The sequence below is a fragment of the Mus caroli genome, unplaced genomic scaffold (assembly GCF_978045245.1).
Source record: "Mus caroli unplaced genomic scaffold, Mus_caroli_1 scaffold_5, whole genome shotgun sequence".
Lineage (NCBI taxonomy): Eukaryota > Metazoa > Chordata > Mammalia > Rodentia > Muridae > Mus > Mus caroli.
Window position 1 is genome coordinate 6523094 of NW_028227260.1, and position 22215 is coordinate 6545308.

Below are 22215 nucleotides of genomic sequence, written 5' to 3' on the forward strand. Positions count from 1 at the left end.
TGTTCTTTTTAGCTGGACTCCACAAGAAGGTTCTGAACAAACAAAGGATGGGTGTTCCCACATCAGTTAAGGCAATCAAGACAATTCCTCAATCAATGCTCCTTGTGAGTGTGATTCGAAATTGTGGCAAGTTAACATTTAAAACCAACTATAATACTACAACATGAGAAGTGTAAAGAAAAAAATAGAACTGTGATGTGATTCTCTCTACCATTCGTGTGGATATATCGAAAGGAATCAAAGTCAGAATAACAGAATACGAAATCAAAATCAGAATGCAATAGAAATAACCTGCATCCTCTTGTTTATTTCAGCATTAATCATACCAGGCAAATTATTTAATCAGTCTAGATGCCTGTTAGCAGATGAATGCATAAAGAAAATGTGGTATATGTGCAGTAGACTAGAGTCACCATAAAGAGGAAAGAAAATTACATTATTTGCATATAATAAATCAAATCAAGGATTATCATGTTAAAAAATAATCCACCTACTCTTAAAGACAAGTATCATACGTTTTGTTTTATATGTGGAATCAATAAAACAAATAGAAAGAGAAAATAGAAAAGAGGAACAAAGGAAGGGAGGGAGGGAGGGAGAGAGGGAGGGAGGGAGGGAGGGAGGGAGGGAGGGAGGGAGGGAGGGAGGAAGAATCAGGGAAAGGAGAGAGGAAAAAGAATAATTGGGGGTATGACCAAAATGTATCATATGCATCGTTGCAATGGAACCAACTATTTTGTAATTTACATAGAATTTAGTACACACACATGAATAAGGAAGTCATGCATTCAAGAGGAGGTAGTTGGGGGAACAAAGGAATATTTGGAGGGTGTAAATGATGCAATTACAGTGTATTGACAATGAAATCTTCAAATAAAACAAAGGGAGAAATAATTGTCTTAAACTAGTATATTTAAAGGCAGTTTATTACATAGCAGCATATTACTAGAACAAGGGTAGACATTGTAGGTCTTTTAATTAATTTGCCAATACATATTGTAATATGTCCCAATATTATAGATCACCTTCATCTCCCAACTCTGAGAAGAGGTAACTCAAAATTTTAATTTATATATGATATACACACATCTGTCTTCCCTTTTGTGTTTATGGCAGTGCCTTATAAAATTAAAATGAACAAAAGTTACTTTAGATATTAATTTTAAGAACACTGAGAAAAATACAGGGACACATGATAGAAAATATAAGACATAACATCTGAACCAAGTGTCTTTATTACCATAAAAAGACAAAAAAAGAAACACTTGGCTGTATAGTGGATAGATCTATTACAAAATTTAAAACAGTTTAACTTAGAAAATATCCATTGCATTTGCTAATAATATTTGATATATAACAATATATGATTAAATTAAAAATTTTTAAAAATACATGCCACAAACACACACACACACACAAACACACACACACACACATACACACACAAATTGGGCAAAGATATACACGATAATTGAAAAATGGCCACTATAAAATAATTCATACATATAAATCAGGGAAAAGAAACAAGTGATTTGAAAGTTTTTCTAATCAATAAATAGGCATTTGGAAGGCAAAATGAAATCTGGAAATATATTACACTGGCATGCAACCACATTAGTAATTACACAAATGCAAACTAAAAGTAGTATGTGATAGTATTTAATGATCTTCAGATTGGCAAGAATTACGAAGTCTGAAAATGCCAAGTGTTGGTAGGAATAAAAAGTAATTAGAGTATTTCCACATTATGGGAAGACTTTAAGTTTTTATTATATATTAGGATACAACATGGTAGGATGTAACAAAAATGAAGCTATGTATACCCTGAGATTTAGCAATTCTTCCTCCAAATAGGCACCCTAGAAAAACATTGCATATGTATTGCAGAAGAACTGCTCAAGAACATTATGTAGCATTATTTATTGTAGCAAAAAAAAAAAAAATCCAACTAGAAGCAACTCCAAATCCCACCAGCAGTGGAACAGATAAATAAATTGTGGAATGTGCATTGAATGAAGCAGCAGAGCATGAAAAAGAAAAAGAATGAATTCTTGCTAAGTATAATAACATTATACTGACTAAAGAAAGCAAAACACAGCAGAACACAATTTATGAACACTTTACAATAAGAGTAACTGTAAGAGTTCTGTGTGCACTAAAATAACATGGTAGAGAAAGAATAATAGAAAAATATTTAGTGTAGCAATCAACACAAGAGAGAGAAGAATGGATTAGCACTCAGGGGTTTATAGAGGCATTGGTAGTTTTGTCTTACAGATTTTCTTGTGTGTGTGTGTGTGTGTGTGTGTGTGTTTAAGTGTGCACATACTTGTGCCACATCACATGTGTGGCTGTCAGAGGACAACTTGGGGAACCGGTTTACTCCTTGCACCATAAGTTCCAAAGATGAAACTCAAGTAGTCAGGCTTGAGTGTAAACATTTTCAATGACTGAGACACTCATTTTGAGTCAGCCCTGATTTTTATATTGTCTTGTGCTATTTGTGGTTGCACAAATATCTGTTTTTTAAAAAGTCTCATATGCAAGTTATTTACACTCTAAGCACTTCAAACTACTTGTTCCATTATGTAACATTTTCAAAATGCAGTGAGCAATGAGTTAGGAACAAGTTAACAATAAATAGAGAGAAAAATAATAAGTCTGACAGATAAAGCAAGCCCCCATGCCAGAAATGAGTCATGGCACAAATGGCTTAAATATTGCCTATTATGAAGCTGGAGATGGGATGACACCATCACTTCCTTTGGTTTATGCTTGCTTAGTGTTTTCACATTTTAATGATAGTCCATTATTCTAATGTAATGTTTGTCATGAAGCACTTCAGTATACAGCCAGGAAGCCTATGCACTAGATCACTTGCTGCATTTTCATTCCAGATGATATGTCATGCTCTTTGATATTACACAGTTACTAGGTCATATTCCTAATTTGTATCATAATTGGAAGACCAACAAGATTACTTTTGTGAACTTGTTAAGGTAAGAACTAGAGTTTAGACCCAAAAGTAAATGAAAGAATATCCATTTGTGATATTTCTTGGATATCAATAAATTAATCTCCCTGTGTGATACCCTAAAATTCTACCTCCATCATATTATTTTCATCTTTACATATATAATTCTTTGAACATTGCACATAATATTTTGCCTCATTATTTTCAAAATATATATAGCACTTCACTTATTTTAAGTGCTTAGTATCTATTTTTGGCTGTCTACAAATGAATAGTTGAAAAAATGTCGTCTCTGATTCTAACACCCCTTCAGCTACCAATAATTTCCAACAAAAAGCTATTATTTTAGTTTGAATCATTTACTTTGTCTGAAATTATAGTTTTAGAATTTTTTAATCCAAGACAACCCCAGAATAGACATTTTATGGAGTGAAAATAGATATTAGGGTTATCTGTAACAAGAATTTAAACTCTGAATACTCTCCAAAGAAAATTTCAGTAGGACATTACAAAGAAGAAGGTAACCTGAAAATCAGTTTCAGATAAGATCCAGGAGAGAGTACAAGGCATGTGATCTTACAGCCATCCATTTTCTTGTTATTCATTATTTTTATCTTTACAATATAGCAAAGCAGGAGCCTTATAACATGGTTAAATGTTATTACATTGAATTTTTCCTCCAATTTATTCTTTGCCTTCTTATTTTCTACATTTCTCCCTTTAGCCAATAGAACAGCAATCATTTGCTATGAAACATGGCTGGAAATAGAAATTATTTCAAGTTGAGCACACTTGTGGTCTGTAAATACTGAAAACTAATAAGTTGATGAGTTCCAGTTTTAAAATGACTTCCAAAGTAATTTAATCCAGAAATACTCTGGAAAGACATCCAGTTGTCTGCTAGGAGCCTGGGAGAGCAGTAATTTCACATTCAGACTTCCTAGTCTTGAAACTTGTGGTTCTGAATGCTGGATATCTTTATCTCACAGAACACATGTGAGAGGAGAAAACTGTATTTCTGAAAACAAGAAAACATGGGTGTAGAGTAACATCAGTTCTTGGGATTCTTGCTCAGTGGACAATGCTGGCCATTGAATACTGCCTTTGGTTTATTAATAGTGATGTTTGCAACATCTATACAAATAAACATGTAGAGATTACGCTTCCTTCTTCACTACCATAGCTCATTAACAAGTTATCTAATATGAAAAAAATGGGGGCTTCAGAATGCTTTTCATTTCCAATATTACTATGTAAGGAAATAATACAGGACATATGTGTCAGCAAGTTGCTGTGTTAGTCAAGAGCTGTCAGAAACTCTGCATGGAGTAGCTCAGTTTGAGAGAGAGACTCTCTACTTGATCAATAATACATTTGTGATGGTTAATTTTTTGTGTCAACTTGACTGGCAAGAAATTTCTAAGAACTAGTTAAACATTATTTCTGGTGTGCTGTAAGTGTATTTCTGGAGGAGACTGGTGTGTTGGTAGAATCTTCCCTAGATGTAAGAGAACAGCATTTACTGTGCTGAGTATCACCCTGCTTTGAGATATGGGAACTCTAGAGTCTCAAGTATCGGAGTGAGTGGTGCTCTGACCTTTCAACCCTTTGATGTTGAACTAAATGTTAAACCATTGACTATCCTGGTTCTGCAGCTTTCTGACTTCGACATAGTCACCGGTATCTCAGGATCTCCAACTTCAGATAACCTGTCACCTGTTGTAAATAAGTTAGACCATTTTCATATTAACCAATCTCACTAATAAATCGCCTACCTCTAGCTATTTGCATACCAAATTATATCTAGTTAAGGAAGGGCAATTTCTCGAACTTATCTCATGAACTACGTAAATTAAAAACATCATAAAAAATCTCCAAATTGTATGTCAGAAGTTTTTTTTTTTTTCATCTTAAAAATCTATTCTTATTTAGAGCCATGTGATAAGATGAGACTATGTTAGGGCACGTGTATCTTTCATATAATTCAAGAGAATTATTTTATTAAGATGAAGGTAGCTTATTCTTTGTGAAGAAGCAATTCTCATCAATTAAATGTTTTACGAAACAACCAGGTGATTTATTAATTCAAATTTTCCTTTAGTGCTCAGTGTGTATTAACTGTAAGTTAATACTTTCTTTTATAATGTCAACTAAGTCTTTTAAAATGGAAGGAACAATGCTCATTTTTGAGAAGAGTTTGCTTAATGTTTTGATGAAGGATATTAGGCATCTCCCTGGCCTTCCCTTCAAGAATTTGTCTCTGAGACTTTTAATGTTGATTTTTCTATTAATAATACGCATGTATTTGTATGCATATGTTAATTAATGGTGATCAAAGTACCATTAAGAAAAGAGATTTATTGCAGTAGCATCAGAATATGGTTGCTAAAAAATAATTATTGGTATGCAGTGTTCTTCCAGCAACTAAAAGAATAGTGTTAATCACACATAATGAGAAATAATTCTGTTTGCTTTGCTAATAACCATAGAAAGTGTGCCTTTGTCACTTGATCATGAATACTAGGGAAAATTAATGAAAGTAAATGAATGTTACACTCTTCTTTGGAAAAAATCTGTGCATTAATTATTGTTATGCCCCAGAGTGTGAGTATTTTTGGAACCTTTGAAGTCTTATTTACCTTCTGAATGTTTTAAAGAATTAATTATTGATAGATGATATTGGCATTCATCTAAAATGTTTCTTTTATGTATCTATTTAAATATGTTCAGATATATAATGCTATAGATCAATCATTATGTGTTTATCTTTACAGTATTATATGGTGGATCAAATAGAATGAGGCTGCCATATCCTGCAACTAGTTGTAATTTGGTAAGTTAGATGCATAAAAGGACTAGACTTCAGGATGTTCATTGCTTTGCAAATAAGACCTTTTCAAAGCTCCCGAGTCTTACTGTCATTGAAAGTAGAATTCTCCAAAGAACCAAGTCAAAACCTAAATTTGAACAACAAGTAGATTCCAGGAACTGAGAATAATAACCTGAAATCCTTTCTTAGCTATGATTTGAAGTGATAACATTATCTACATGTTACACAATATGAGAATGAGGCTCAGAAGGCTGAAATGATTTGCCCATGGTCACATAACCAACAAGTCTTAGAAGTAGAACTTAGTACAAGTAAGTTAGATTTGTATCTCTCTATTTTGATTTTTATTTCATGTTAAAATCTTCTGATCCACTGAATGTGATTTCCTTTCAAATGTTCATAATCTTAAATCTTTGATTTGTAATAAGTACATTTGTAGAATTAACTTGTGGTCTTATAGAACTATTTATATTATGACATTTATCAGCATTTCTGAGTATATGTTTAAAATTGTACCCTAGTTACTATCATCATCATCATTCTATGTGTTGTCAATAGCACTGAATATATGGGAGTGAATTAATGGAATGAATCTGCTATTGTTGTTCATCATAAAGCTTATCTAAGCATTTAAGTCACTGTAAAAAAAAATGCCTGAGCCAACTCAAAAGAGAAAAAAAATATTTTTGGTTTGTTGTTTCAGAACTTTCAGCCAATGATTGCTTGACCTTGTCGTAGTGAGGTTATGCTGGGGTAAAACACTATGGTGGTAGAGTATATGATACAATAAATGTTCTTTTTATGTGACACATCATGGTAGCCACAAGGAAAACAAAGAATAAGGTACAAGATATAGCCTACAAGAACACACTTTGAGTGACTTAGTTCCTCCAAGTAAAACCAACTACTTAAAGTTTCTACCACCTTTTACTAGACATTTAATTATGAGCTCATTACTAGGTTAATCCATTGAGAAGTTCAAACTATTTTGATCCAATCATGGTCACCAAACTCTGTCTCTGAACATTGCATTGAGACCCAAACTCCCAATATTTTATGATTTGAGAGTCATTCTGCATCCAATGCATAACACTACGTAATCATACCAGAATATTCATGAAATGATAACTATGGTTCATAAATCAGAGATTGGGAATATTAAACTTCCTTATAGTAGAAAGAGCTGATAGAATTGTGTAAGTTTGTTGGACCATGAAAGACAGCCCGTTTTCTGGTCGAGCTAGGTTTAAACCCCGGAGACCAGGAAGATTAATTTGCAAGGGCTGTTTGCCATGCTCCCAGACACAAGACTCCTGACAGGAGGCCCCAGCTCCATAATTCTTTGCCCATCAGTCATGTAGACTAGGAGCCAAGCTCCTGGTATTCTGTCTGGACTCCACCCCCACAGTTATCTGGCATCAGCCAGGTGTGCTTCTCCCCACAGTTACCTGGCAACAGCCAAGTAGGCCCAGCCCACTATAAAAGGAGCTGCTTGCCCCCTCCTTGCTCTCTTGCTCTTACTCTCTTGCTTTTCTCCTGCTCCCTGCTTGTCTCTCTCCATCTCTCGCCATTCTCCCCCGACCCTGGCTCTCCACTTGGCCATGTCTGGCCTCTCTTTCCTTACTCTCTCCTTCTCTCTGCCTTTCTACAATAAATGCCTTAAAACCACAGACTGCCTCATTTAATCAGGATCCATGGCACTGGAGCAGTGAAGCAAGTCTTCCTCTAAAGATCTGCCCATCTAACCTCCAGCCAGGAGGCCCCTTCATTCCTAGCTGCTTCCACCACCACCATGCCAACCGCCCAGCAAGACAAAGACTCTCCTCCCTGCAAGAACCTGCCAGAGTTCCCTCCTCCTATGCTTTTCCCCTCAGCTCCTCCCTTGTGCCCACACTCTGTTCTCAGCTCTTTCTTGACATCTAGGAGCATCTCTGGTGTCCAAGAACTAGGCCCTGCCAAAATCGGCCTCTGTGTAGGCCTTGAGACCCTGTGTCTCACCTGGCAGCAGTGTGGGGTCCACACAGTTGGACTTCCCACGTCCTGCCTCACCCAGGAGCCAAGCCCTGGGCCCGACTCTGAACCCCAATTTTATCCCACATAAGTTAAGAAAGGTCTTCATGAGGAAAGACTTTTTTAATGTAGTTGAGCATTCTATGACATAAAACACTACAGCAAGCCCAAGAAGTTCAAACTGATTAAAACGGACAGGCTAAAAAAGGATCAAGATAAGGAAAAGTGTAAGTATAATCAGATTATGTGGGAGTTTTTGAACATATTAAATAATTTTCTTGTTGTACCTAAAGATCAGTGGTAAACCATAGCATTAATTAGAGGTTATGCATAATCAGATTCTAATTTTAATCCTTCATTCTGTTTGGAGCATATTTAAAGAGGTTGTTGGTTCTAGTGGACTAGTAAGGTGCATAACACAACAGCATCAAAATCTCACAACTGGGATTGGAGAAGTTAAGATGGAAAAAAGGGTAGATGACAAATAGAAGACAAATCAATGGAGCTCTGTGAAACCCTCATTGTGGAGATGCATGAAAAAGGCATCTCAGAGAGCGTGCTTTGTCCATTGGTTGGTGACAGTGGAGTAGATACTACAGAAGAAGGTCAGAGGGGATTTTCAAACATGTTTAATCATGGGAGGAATTTAAAGATATATATAGATATGAAGCAGAAATGATCAAAGAAGCAGATGGATGACTAAATCATATATGTGTTTGTATGTCTGTGTGTCTGCGTGTGTGTGTCTGTGTAGTTTACAGGAAAAGACTAGAGAAATTATAGTATCATAATATTGTCTAATAGAGATTTCTAATAAGTTCTTCTTACCTAATGACCATGGATTTGGTCCACGGTCATACACTGAACAGCAAGGTTCTGAGTGACCTTTCATAAGCATTTTATATCACTCAGACAGTTAAGAGTTTCTGAATCTGGGCTGGTGAGATGGCTCAGCAGGTAAGAGCACCAACTGCTCTTCCAAAGGTCCTGAGTTCAAATCCCAGCAACCACATGGTGGCTCACAACCATCCGTAAGGAGATCTGACTCACTCTTCTGGGGTGTCTGAAGACAGATACAGTGTACTCACATATAATAAATAAATAAATAAATAAATAAATAAATAAATAAATAAATATTTTTTTTTAAAAAAAGAGTTTCTGAATCTTTCCTGAGATAAAATATAGCAAAGTCATACATTCTTCTTACATTCAAAATAAATTCCATGCATTTGTTTTAATAATACTTAAACTTAGAAAAAAAGTGCCTCATTTTAAACACAAACACGCAAACAAAAACTATATGGTGTAGTGTGAGACATACCTTTATTCCAGTTTTGAATCTTTTCACTTTAAAGATCATCTACACCACACAGAAACTCTAGACCTGATTGTATCTCTGCAGGCCTGATACTCCAGCCAAAATAAGATCAGTTCCTGGAAATGTATCTCTTCAGTCAATTCAATATGGAAAAGGCCGTGTGTACTCATGTGCGAGTGTGAAAACTTAAGAATATCCCCAAAATAAAGAAGAGATAATAGTAGAAAAAATGATTGTCCCAGATATAATACTGTAATTATGCTCAAAGTAAAACAATTTTTAACCCCTTCTTTCAAAACACAGAGCCAAGTTAATATACTAGAAAGAGGTAAATGGAGTGAGTTGTAAAAGAGACACCCAGATGCTAGTACAGAATTGTGACACTATTATTTGAGATCTGGAAGACGATTTAAAGAGCATCTAGTTTACCCTATTTGTTTTACTTCTCAGTTCCTCTCAATTTAGATTCTATACCTTTTAAGTCACAGAAAGAACTCTCATTCAATTTGCTAATGAATTCTTTATCTACTTTTATCTTACTTGACATTTCTCCTGTGACACAGTGGTCTCCAAGATTGTCTCCTATTCTGTCTTTTTGTCATGCATAGCCTCTTTACCTAGCCTGCAGACATTTGATTTCCTAAAGGCTGTATTCTAGTTCTTCATTTCTCCTCAGGTCTACAGTATCATAATGTGGGACCTTCCTGTGTTTAAAAGAAAAAAAAAATGAAAAGAACTTAGATTTTTTTTCCTCTCAGAATCTACCTTTGAAAAAGTATAGAATTTTTGTGACTTTGCTTTGATATTTAAGCCAACCCAAGGATAAGCTTGTCATTTATGGGATAAATTTAACAATAGTAAAGCATTCTCAAATAGAGTCCTGTGGTAGAGTGCCAAGGTGGCTAGGAGTTATATTTCATGGACAAATGCAAGTTCCTCACCCACTTCATTGTAAGTGCACATTTTCAAGGGAAACTAGTTACTACTGTTAAAATATTTCCGCTTTCTCTTTTTATTGACTGTATTGGTAAATTCATTTGGAGAGAGCAGGTTACATGATATGCTTTGAACTGAACTCAGGAACTTTCAATCAGTTTTCAGCCAGTGTGGGACGAGGAAAAACCCACTTAATTATTTGACCCTTATTGGTGATTATGACTCTGTACTGCAGAGGTGAAACTAAGCCCCCAGTCTTCACTTTTTCTTGCTCCATTTCTATCATGGAACCCTGTTCAAACCTTAATTCGGGCAGAAAAAGATTGCTACTGCCCCCTGCTGGCTCACTGTCCTTTCTTTCCCTTTTGGTATTTACTTGCGACTTGAGGATGCCCCAAGATTTTATGTACTGAACAGTAGAATGAACTTTCCCAAGTAGGAAGATAGATCAGTTAAGAAAAAGAGGCTAAAATCAAAACAAAACACTTAAGAGCTGAGAAAGGCAGAAGATATTCTAAATTGCTGATCTCCGCGCACCTTTTTTTTTTTTTTTTTTTTTTTTTTTTGGTACGTGAAAGCTTCTCTATGCCGAGGAAATACACTCTCCACTTCAGCCTTCAGCACAGGACTTCGCTTTTCCTCTAGCTTCCGCTGACTAGATGTTGACTTCCCATATCCCTATTATAATTTCAGTTCCCTGGATCTTGTTCTCTGTTGTCCTAGTTTACTTTTCTGATACTTTTAATCCTCTTTCAGTCTCTTCTGCTTCAAACTCCTTTCCCGCCTACCCACAGGCATTTCTGGGAGCTCGACCCTAGCCTCACCTTTTCCCTCTACACAGACCCTAGCCATAGTTGTTATCGCACTCCTTTCAGTAGCCCCTCACCAAAGAATCAGTCACTCTGCATTTCAACAGCAGGCTCATCTCCTCTCGAAAGCCTCTCTCCGACCCCCGCCCCAAGCTACTGAAAAAGGAAACATGCGCACTTCAGAGCTAGGAGCTGTCCGAGTGCTGAAATTTATAGGCTGGGTAAGATCACGTCTCCGTCTCTTTCTGTAGCTCTCATTCCAGCACAGGATCGCAGCATTTTTTCCCTCTTTCCCCTAAACACTCCAATATACAGAGTCTTTTCTTCTCCCTCATTTACAACTTCCTTTTAAAAGAGAACATTTCCTAAGGAAAGGGGCTTTGCTGAATAGAAAAGATATAAAACAAAAGCTACAGCAGCCTGACTTCCAGCGTGGCATTGTCACCAGCCCCCTTTGCATGGTGATGCGATTAAGGTAACAGCATTTTTATTATTCAGGAAAAGCAGCTAGGGGATTCATCAGTTCTGAGGCTTTGTCTCTCCTGGGCTAACTGATGGTTCTGAGCCTTGGTTTGACCTGACCATGATGCCCAAGACTGGCACTTTTTGTTTTTTCTCAGCAAACTGTACAACCCCAAATCTCTTTTTGATTTTCAAGGAAACTAGATTCCTGCCAGATTTTGAGTCTGGACAATAAATAGGCACTTTGTCCTAGTCTCCTTTCTGGAATCATTTCGGGATATTTTCCACAACCATCACAGAAACGGGAATGAACCGACAGCTAGTGAACATTTTGACAGCCTTGTTTGCATTTTTCTTAGGGACAAACCACTTCAGGTAGGTGAAATGATTTTGCATGCTTATATTTTCCACATGAAAACTGTTTGAAAGAGAAAGTATGTAATGATCTGTCTGTCTGTTCCCTGAATCCTACTATTTCAATGTTGGAGAGGAGAGTTTGCTTTCTTTTGTTCATTAAAAAAAAAAAAAAAAAAAAAAAAAAGCTTAATTATGGTGTGAGGGAGGCAAATGTTCACCAAAGCAAGTTTTATGTTACATAGCTGCACTCTATGCATTTTGAAACACATTTTCGCTGTCAGTGTGATATTAAGATTAGACTAGTGAGTTGTGTGCTCTTTACATTACTGTGTAAGGTTGATATCTTTAGCTTTCAAATTCTTCTGGAAGTCATTTAAAGGGATTATTGGGTGCAATGTTCCTTTTTTCATATAATGGAAGTGATTGGATTAATTCCCCAGGAGCACGCTCATTTGATGTAAAATAAATAAGAACGCTGATCCTCAGCCAACTTGGGACTTCTCTTATATCTCACTAACTAAAATCGTACTATGAAGTCTATGATTTAGACATTTTTTTCAAGTAGTAAATATCTTTATGCAACTCTATCCTCCTGTTCGGTCTATTTGAGAATTGATTGCATATCAAAATTTAATTAAAAATGACATCTTTGTACTTATGTCTGTATGAGAAATGGGGTGTGGATAATTAAAACAAGTGAGATGTCATATTTGCATGCTTGTATTCTCTATATAATTTACTAATTGTGAAATCAATTGATACTTCAATCAGTTTTACTGCCAGTGAGTGAAATATCCAGTTAATGACATAGAGTCTAAGACAGGCTAGACATAAAAAAAAATGCCATTAAAACAAAATATAGGTCATTTAATGTTTTAAAAGATTTTATGTTATTTTTTTTCACAGAACCAGGAGAAATTGAACACATAGAAATAATGCTATGGGTACTAGGAAAACCCCCTATGTTCTTTTCAGGTTTACACCTCTTACTATCATTAAGAAAGATTGTAGGCTGGGTTTTTGTTAGAGCCATCACCACCACCATCATCATTATCATCATCAACATCATCATCATCAGCCTCATTCCAACCACCATCATAGTAAAATAATATTCAATTAATCAGATGAATCTGCATATGGAAATGTGAGTATTTCTGGATGACTAAATCAATTTTTAACTCCCACCAAATGTTCATATCATCTTTGCACTTATAATTAATGCCTCTAATTTGAAAAATTGGTATGAGTGTTGTATTATCTTAATGGCAGAAGTAACAAATTATTTAAAACACATGGATATATATATATATATATATATATATATATATATATATATATACACAGCATATACATATATGTACACACAAACACTTTAGTGACATTCAGTCAACTAGCAATGTATTATGAAAGAATTTATCTTATAAAACAAATATGTGATTTTATATACTCTATGATTTCTAAAATATATATAAAAATCAGATAAATTTTCCATTACCTTTTCCTGTTTTGATAATGTAAAAGGTCCAATGCCTTAGAAATGATATTCCATTAATGATTTATTGGAGAATCAGCAATTTACATATTCATATATGAATAAGAACTGAGAAAATAATTCAAGTAACATACTCATTATGGATCTATTTTAAAATGGTGGTAAAATACCAAGTGAATGTTCTTTTTTCAGATAACACACTGGGAAAGACTAATGCTGATAGCTGCAATAGAATGGTATCAAGTGAGAAAATACACATGTAATAATTAACTGTATTATTCAGTCCACCTTGTTATTATATATTTCTCATAAATGGTAAAAGATAAGCTTAAAGCTGAAATGTAATGATTTTTATAGCCATGAAGAATTGATATTATGTTATCATGTGAATTTAAATAACTGTTCAGTTCTCTGATAATTCTAAAAACCAAAATCCTTTGTACATCCACAAATCTGGAACCTGAATCAATATACATCATCTCACCTTAAACAAAATATAATTAAAGTTCAGCAACTTGGTTGACATTGCTCAGGATTTATTCTTCTAATTAGTTAAAGTTAACTTTAAAAATTGTTCAAGTTGAGAAGTTGATCAAGACCTCAATTTTTCTATTTTTCTTCTTGTATTAAATATCTTTTGCAAATTGTGGTTCAAATGCTCTGTATTAGTTCTAAGAAAATGAAAGGGTAATTCTTACTAAAAGAGTTAATAATGTGTTTAGGGAAGCTTTCTGCAAAGACCATGACTCCAGGTCTGGAAAACATCCCTCGCAGACCCTATCTCCTTCAGATTTCTTGGATAAATTAATGGGAAGAACATCAGGATATGATGCAAGAATCAGGCCAAATTTTAAAGGTAGGTTCCAGTGAAAACTTATGTTGCAGCTTTGTGAAATGTCTCAGGTGTAGGAATACTTTGTACTGAAGTACGTTTTCATTACACAATTTCAGCCTCACAGTGAAAAAGAATCAGCAAGTATGTCATTTGTTTTATTTTGGCCTTCTTTTAAATATTTCTAGATTTAAACATTTTACATATTACTTAGCACTTGTCATGCTCACAAACTTTCCTTGGTTTTATTCTATTATACAAGTGGCAGAGATTATTGTCACAATCCTTATTTTGTCTTAAGTTGGACTGTGACTGAAAGTGAACAGAAGAACCAATGATAGAGTTTGCTTGCATGAATGTCTATGAAGACATGCACCAAGTTCAATGGGTACACCAAAATACTCAGTTGTTTTCAACAATATGTCCGTGTAAATTCTGAATTTTAATATAATGCATCCTATTTTGTATTCTTTCAGGCCTCTAATGTTTGAACTCTGCTAGAAAAGGCTTTAATTTAATATATCAGATACTTTCAATTCCAAGTGATTTGAATATTCCAATTGTTGATTTGAAATTATTTATCTGAAATTAATGAAAAGAAATAGTATAGGATTCTAAAATATACCTGTCAGAGTTGGTGGATCCTTTTTGGGTTAATTGGAAGAAAACAAACGATTAATTTTGTTTTTCCTTGTTTAACATTACAAAATTCAGTTATTAGTATGTAGAAGTAATTGATTTGTCCATTTAATTCTTTTTTTTTAAACCAGAAAAAAAAACTGTAGTAAAGAAACAAACAATTGTCGCTAGAATTGAATTGTTCTGATGCTTTTGTTTTTAATACATATTTTAAATGACAAGTGTCCTTTCTAAACTGTTGAGTGTAACATAATACACTGTGAAATATTTATGATATATTATAAAGGGGGATAATTTAAATCCAACTGTTATGTAGCAGTACATGCATCACTTTGGTTTTGCTCATCAGTAATTTAATCATGTTACTTTCCTGGAGTTTTGATTCTTACTATTGGCAAATATTAGCATGAAAACTAAACTCTAAATTGATTTCTTCTTTAAATATAATGCCTCTGAATATACCCAGTTTGAGCACATTCCATAAGGTTGTATATCATAATTCTGGCAAAACAAGTATCCTTTGAATTGATAATGATTCTTTAAAATAGAGCTAAGTTCCATTTTCCTGAAGAAAATTTGTAAGTTCATTCAATTTTCTACAATTTTGTGGACACTTCTCAGGAACTCAATATTTGAAATGAAGTCAGCCTTCAATAGTATCACTCATTCACATATATAGAGTGTAAACCATATGTGTAAAACTAAGTGCTGGGCACTTTGGAAAACTGAGAGAAGAAACAGGTGTATACACACAAAACATTCAATGTGAAAAAGAAGATGTTATATGAATGTGTATGGTATTTGTACCATGGTGTACTATGGTGTACTATGACTATAATATGAGAGGGTCCCTTATATTGGAAAGATAGTTTCCTACTAGGCCCTTCATAGAAAGCCTCATTTTATCCAGATATGGAAAACTTCTCAAGTTCATAAGTACTTTTGCCTGATTAATAATTCTTATCCCTGTCAAATATTAGTAAAGCAAGCATATGTGTGATTATGTAGTGTTTTAATATGCATATAGAATGAATTATGATATCTCACAGATTTTTTTCCCTCTACTGTTTCTTCTGTGGATGTCACATTTACAAATGATGCTTGTAGTTCTAAAAGATCAATAAGCAAAGAGGTTGGGGTTAGCAGTGCAAAGTCACCTCTTTGTGATCTAGTCAATACATAAAGAAAAAATACAGAACTTTTAAAGGACTGATTTAAGATAAATAATAATAATAAACAATCTCACTTTCTCTTTTTCTGCAGTCTTATTTCTTTTTTTCACTGGCTATTCTATCCATCCACACCTCTATATTATCCTCCTTCCCAGCTTCCAAACCTCTACGCCATCCCCCCCTCCCCTCTGCCTCCATGAGGATGCTCCCCCACCCACCCACTCATCCCCCACCCAAATGCCCCAGCATTCTCCAACAGGAGCAAGGGCCTCTCCTCCCACCTACACCAGACAAAGCCATTCCTTGCCGGAGCCCCTCCATGTGCACAACTCGGTTGGTGGTCTAGTCCCCGAAGCTCTGGGGTGTCTGGTTGGTTGATATTGTTATTCTTCCTATGAAGTTGCTAATCTCTTCAGCTACTTTGGTCTTTCCCCTAACTCCTCATTGGGGTCCCTGTGGTCAGTCTGATGTTTGGCTGCAAGATTCCACATCTGTATTTTTCAGGTCCTGGCAGATCCTCTCAGGGGACAGCTATATTAGGCTCCTGTCAGCAAGTACTTCTTGGAATCAGCAACAGTGTCTGGGTTTGGTGGTTGCATATGAGATGGATCCCATGGAGGGGCAGTCTCGCATGGCCTTTCCCTACAGCCTCTGCTCCACTCTTTGTTCCTGTATTTCTTTTCGACAGGAACAATTCTGAGTTAAAATTTTTGAGATGGGTGGGTGGCCCCATCTCTCACTCTTGAAAGACAACTTTACTCTGTATACTTATGAAAGACTTTTCCATACACAGTCCTCTAGATAAAAGTCTCAGCACTCTAGGACAGCTTATCACATAACCAGAAGTCATACATATGGTAAACATTGACTTTTAAGTATACAGCAATATCCAGTGCAAAACACTAAACTTGTTTGTGTCATTAAAACACATAATAGGGCATATCATCACCCAAAATAATGTTTTGCCTATACATGCTCTGTTTCTTTCAGTCCACATGTACCGAAAAACGTTCATGAGTGTACAATCATCAGTAAACTCTCCGATGGTCAGTGTTGATTCTAGAATGCAAGCAAGAATATATGGGTAGAAAGATTTCATAAGAAAAGTTTACACATTAGAACACAGTGTTGCTTCACAGGCACTATTTGCCTCTAAGATACTAAGAAGATATTGCTAAACAACACTTCTTCACAGCCACTCCTGCAATGTAAAATGAGCAAAAACAATGTAGGAAAACAAAGATAATGTAAAATAGATGGGTCAGTACAAGTTACAAATTTCAATTCTAAAGTGAATGAATATCATTGAGTTTTGTCTTCTCCCTTTAACTCTCTACTATAATGAACATTTTTATTTCCTCACAACCTTATTTAGCTAGACAATTTATATCAGACCAGGTCAATTACTGGACATCTTTCCAAGGTGTTCTTTAGTTTAAGGAGCTTGGTATTTCAATGTAAATTATTCTCTAATATTTTAAAGTAAAGTAATTTCTTATTCTTGGCACTCTAATGGGACATTATATGTCTAATAAGATAAATATGCATATTTATGCATTATTAATCTACTCTATACTGTACTTAAGAAGACAGGATGGTATCCTATTCTACTTATACACGCGGGAATTTATGGTAGTTTAGAGCAAATAGCTCATCCTTTTTAGTAGAATGAAAAAATAAGAAATAAGAGAAAGAATGGCAGATTAAACTGTGAAAATGATTGCTTTGAATTGACTTGCTAGATGTTGAGAGTGGGACTTTGGGTAGCAGTAGACACAGTAACAAATAAAAATACTCTTAAATTAGTGTCAAGAACAAAATTAAGATTGAGAAATAATTGGAAACTTGGAGCATCAATAACCTAGGAAGAAAACTACAGTACTTATATTTGTTTGTAAATGTATGAATGAGAAATTTTACATAGTATGTAGAAATGAAGAGCAATTAAGAGATGTGATTGCATCTAGAATAGGGAGAGACTCCTTCTAAGGCAAATTGGTTATGACAATAATAAACATGATGATCTTGATCTTGATAACAATAATAATCAAGAAGAAGAGAGAGAGACAGATTTTTACCATGAGAACAAAAACCATACCAGATATGGGCTACTAAGATAAGGTAAATGGCTACTTCATGAGCCTTAGGAAATCATAAGAGGTTTCTCTGCTTTCCTCATTCCTTCACACTGGAAACAGGAAAAGCAAATATAAATGTATAACTTTTTCATATTGGAAAGCTTTTTTTTTCCCAATGTACTTTCAAGTCAGGAAAATATTGCATGTCTATTCCCTTTCCCTGATGGGTTTTGAAAGATGTCATAATGGACATACATATATGAAGGAAGGTAGATGCAAATTAGGGAAAGAAACAAAAAATGATTCAGTTTTAATCCCTGTAATTGAGAGATTCTTAGAAACTATAGGGAAAAAATAGCTTTTCTTACTTGCTGAGGCACAAGTGCATAAACAAAACCATGAGTCAGAGCTGTCAATTGAATTCTATCTGTAAGATACATAAAGATGCAAATCAGACCCCATCAAAACTTAAATTTTCAAATTTCTCTGCACATAAAAAAAGCACAAGTATGACCATTCATAATTACCTTGTCCTAAGACCATAGAAAATGGTTGATTCTGTATCAACAGAGAAGTGTCTTTCCTCCACTTGGGTGACTGGTCTCAGTTGATTTATCATGGTGCTGTGTTCTATCATCCTATCACATTTGCCTTTGTCACTTTGTACCTTGAAAGTTTTACTTTCAACACTAAACATTTAATGAAATGCTCAAACATTGGATAAAATGCGTTAGTTCTGTTTCTCTCATTTTGAAACAAAGCCTTTATCTCTTTTAATACAATTTTCTTTGAAAATAAAATTAACTTCAAGTTAAATCCTGAATCCCATCCCACTGAAAAAATAGATTGCACTGCAGCAGTCTGGGGGATAGAATTTGGAGTAGATAATATTAGGGGATAATATTTCTTCCTCATCTTTGTGCTTGCCATGCCAACTAATTTTTCTCATATCTTGAGATCTATGTTTGAAACTGGAATGTGTGACATTAAAACCTACATTTGTACTCAATATAGATTTCTGAAATGTCCAGTGAGTTAGTAGCTAAAGAAACATGTCATATACAGTTAGAGCTGGGTTGATCCTCTTCCATGAAACCAAAGATCTTCAGGCTTTGACTTTTGGAGATTGTAGCACAATTCAGTTGAAGTTCAGATATGAATATCAACTCCTATCCAGTTGAGACAGGTGAAAATGGTACCTTTCTCAGTTAGGAATAAAGTAGCCAACCATGATCATGTGTTTGATCACATGGATATTGGACATTATGTTGAATTCTAAAAATGAAGAATAGAATGCTTCTAAGTGTGAGGCATGAGTCTGCAGAAAGTAGTAAAAGCCCTCAGGCACCCTAAAATGTTCCAAAACCTTGGCTATTCTGAGATCTCCACTTTATTAGGAACTACAGAAAATATCATCTCAGTTACTTTGGTAAAAATTATGAAATCATATGAATTATCCATTGCATGATGACTTTCCTCACACAATTCTTACTCTGCTTTAATTTAGGATTTCCCAGAATTAATCAACAGGTTTGAGGTAAATTCATTTTTAAGTCTTGGAATGGGGAGAAAAGCCCAAATGGAATAACATCAGTGTTGAAACATACTAGAGTAATTGTTAGAAAATGTAAAATGCTTGTTTTTCAGATATCTATAAGTTTCAGAGTAAAAACATGATGTAAATAAATGCAGCATGTGCTTTTTGTAGACCTCAGTTTTAAAAATTATAGCAACAGTACTTATTTCAAGTGGACTATAACCGTGCCCAATTACAAGATGATTGTCATTTCTATTAGGAAAAATCTTTGTCCTTGGCTATATACAGAAAGTGGAAGAAACCAATATGAGGAAACTAGAAGAAAACTAAGAGAGAGAAGAGAAAGAAAATTAGATGATTGAAAATAAGAATGCTATATTTTAGAACAAATTATAAAAACCACTTTACAAAGTGTCTTTAGTATGTTTATACATTCCCTTCCCTTTCCAATGTACATATAGCATGGCTATATGTGTCTATACATAAACCTTGATTGTATATGCATTAAAATATCTAAAAGATACAGATGAGAATATTGGTTACCTCTAAAAAGTGGGAGTTGTTACCAGGGGACCTAGAATTGAAAGAATTTCCCTTTATTCAACATGTCTGAACTTTAGTCATTACACACATTTCTATTTCCAAAGAAGAACTAATTTGTAAATATGTATTGAAACATAGAATTCAAGGAATAATCTCTCAAACTGTTCAGGCTTTAATTACAGATTAGAACAAATGCCACTTTAGGTACAGTAATATGAGTGTGGCCTGATTTCAATAATATTCAAAACTCCTGCCTGAAATTCCCTGACTAATGTATTTCTTAAATTAGCTTGCTACTATCATGGCTCAAATTACAGTGCTGTTGCTTCTGTTTTGCATTCATTTCTCATCTCACATTAAAACAAATGATGGAATTAATAGTAAGGCTTATCAGTTACTTTCTTCAAACCTTGTCTTGAATATTGTTTCTAGTCTTGAATATATAGACCCTAGGTCTTGGGGGTTTGTTTCAATTAATTAAATTTTTCTTGATGTTGTTATCCAGGTACAAAAAGGCATTCTAATTACTCTCATCTCCTACCCTGTCAGGCTCTCACTCCTCCCGAAAAGTTCCTTTTCCACATTTATGCCTCTTGTTTTGTTTTGTGATCCGCTGAGTGAGGTTTTGTTTTGCTGTTTTGTTTGGTTATTGTTTTGGTTGGTTTTTTGAGACCAGTTTTCTCTGTGTAATGGTTCTGACTGTTCAGGAACTCAGTTGGTAAACCAGGCTGGCATTGATCTCACAGAGATCTGCCTGCCTCTGCCTCTTGAGTATTTGGACTAAAGGTATGTGTCACCACGCCCAGTTCACTGGGTGAGTTTTAAAGAACAAGACAATTGCAGATAAACATGTGGGTAACAAAATGAAATTTACATGTAGCTGTTTTGTTCAATAATGATATTAATGAAGATTTAAACATCTGAAGCCCACAGATTATATCACAATTTAATTTAGTTTTTGTGTACTGTATGAACATCAGTCCATCTGATTACACCAGCCCCCAATCCTTGCCTTAAGCCCATGGGATACTTATCAGGAGTTATAGTTGGTATCAAAAGAAAGAACCCACAATATAATAATGATTTCTTACAAAGCACATGCCAAAAGCTTAGCAGTATGTCATTTCCCATTGCATAGGAACAGAATAGCATTCTGGAAAGAGACCTGGACCCAGGTCTAGAAGATTCACATTTATGTTGTGGTTCAGCCAGTTTTGAGAACACATAACCACATTTATTCATGTCTTGTATATTCTTGTGCCTTTAACTGCATCATTTGGGTTATTTTGAGACTCAAATGAGGCAAATAGTTATGCATTTTATTTGTTTTTATCTATTAAAATTGTTTTCATCTAAGTAAGTAGTTATAATTACTTGCATAAGACTTTTATAATATTGAGCCTTTCAGCATTCCATCATGTGGTCAGTAAGAGCCCTAAAGACAATGGTAAAAGGAAATAACATACTTCCAAAAAGTGATCCTTTGATCTCCATAGATGCATTGTGCTATACACATGCTCAGAAATCTATATCATGTTGATAGGTGTGTACACATATGCACACATACACACACCTCAATAATAGTAAGTAACTAAATGCAGCAATGGAGGAATGGGGGCTTTTTGAGCCTCTTAGATCCCACCCCTGCCTGAAGATCTATAGGTAGCTAATGGTTGGTGGGTCAGGAAGAAACATTCTCTTCACTGGTATAGTCACTGTTAAGGTGCTCATACCCTATAACTGATCTCTTCCATGCAATAAGTCAACAACAACAAAAATAAACACAAAATTAGAAGGGTAGGGACTAGTTGTAAAGTAGAAGGGGATAAGCAGGCATGAAAAGGTAAAAAGGGGTACATATGATCAAACTACATTATTTAAATGCATGAAAATATCTAATAAAAATGTTATGATGTATAGTTAATATACTTTAATAAAAGACTAATAAATCACAAATTGAACTTATGTAAGAGGGACTATTATCAATACTGTGAGTTACTACTACCATCCTTGCATTATTTAACTCAGCATTTACTGTGATTATCAGAACTTTGTCCTTCATGAGTATATCCTCATAGATGTTGATTTTTTTTTAAATTGGAAGAAACCAATTAGAGACATTCTAGCACATTCAATTCTACTGCTAGTGATTGCACAGCAGATGCTATGTATCTCACTTTGTTTTTCTTTTATTAGTTCAGTGGGAGTATTTTTAATGTAAAAGGG

General features: G+C 34.8%; 1 protein-coding gene across 1 annotated transcript in view; it reads left to right on the forward strand.

The window, feature by feature from the left end:
* Positions 1 to 11111: 11111 nt before the first annotated feature.
* The window catches only part of Glra2 (glycine receptor alpha 2), a 200747-nt gene continuing 189643 nt past the window's right edge, over positions 11112 to 22215 (forward strand). Inside the window, exons 1-2 of the mRNA XM_029472935.2 lie at positions 11112 to 11714; positions 13911 to 14044. Of these exons, the coding sequence (XP_029328795.1) occupies positions 11647 to 11714; positions 13911 to 14044 (202 nt within the window). The 5' untranslated portion in view covers positions 11112 to 11646. The remainder of the gene's footprint in view (positions 11715 to 13910; positions 14045 to 22215) is intronic.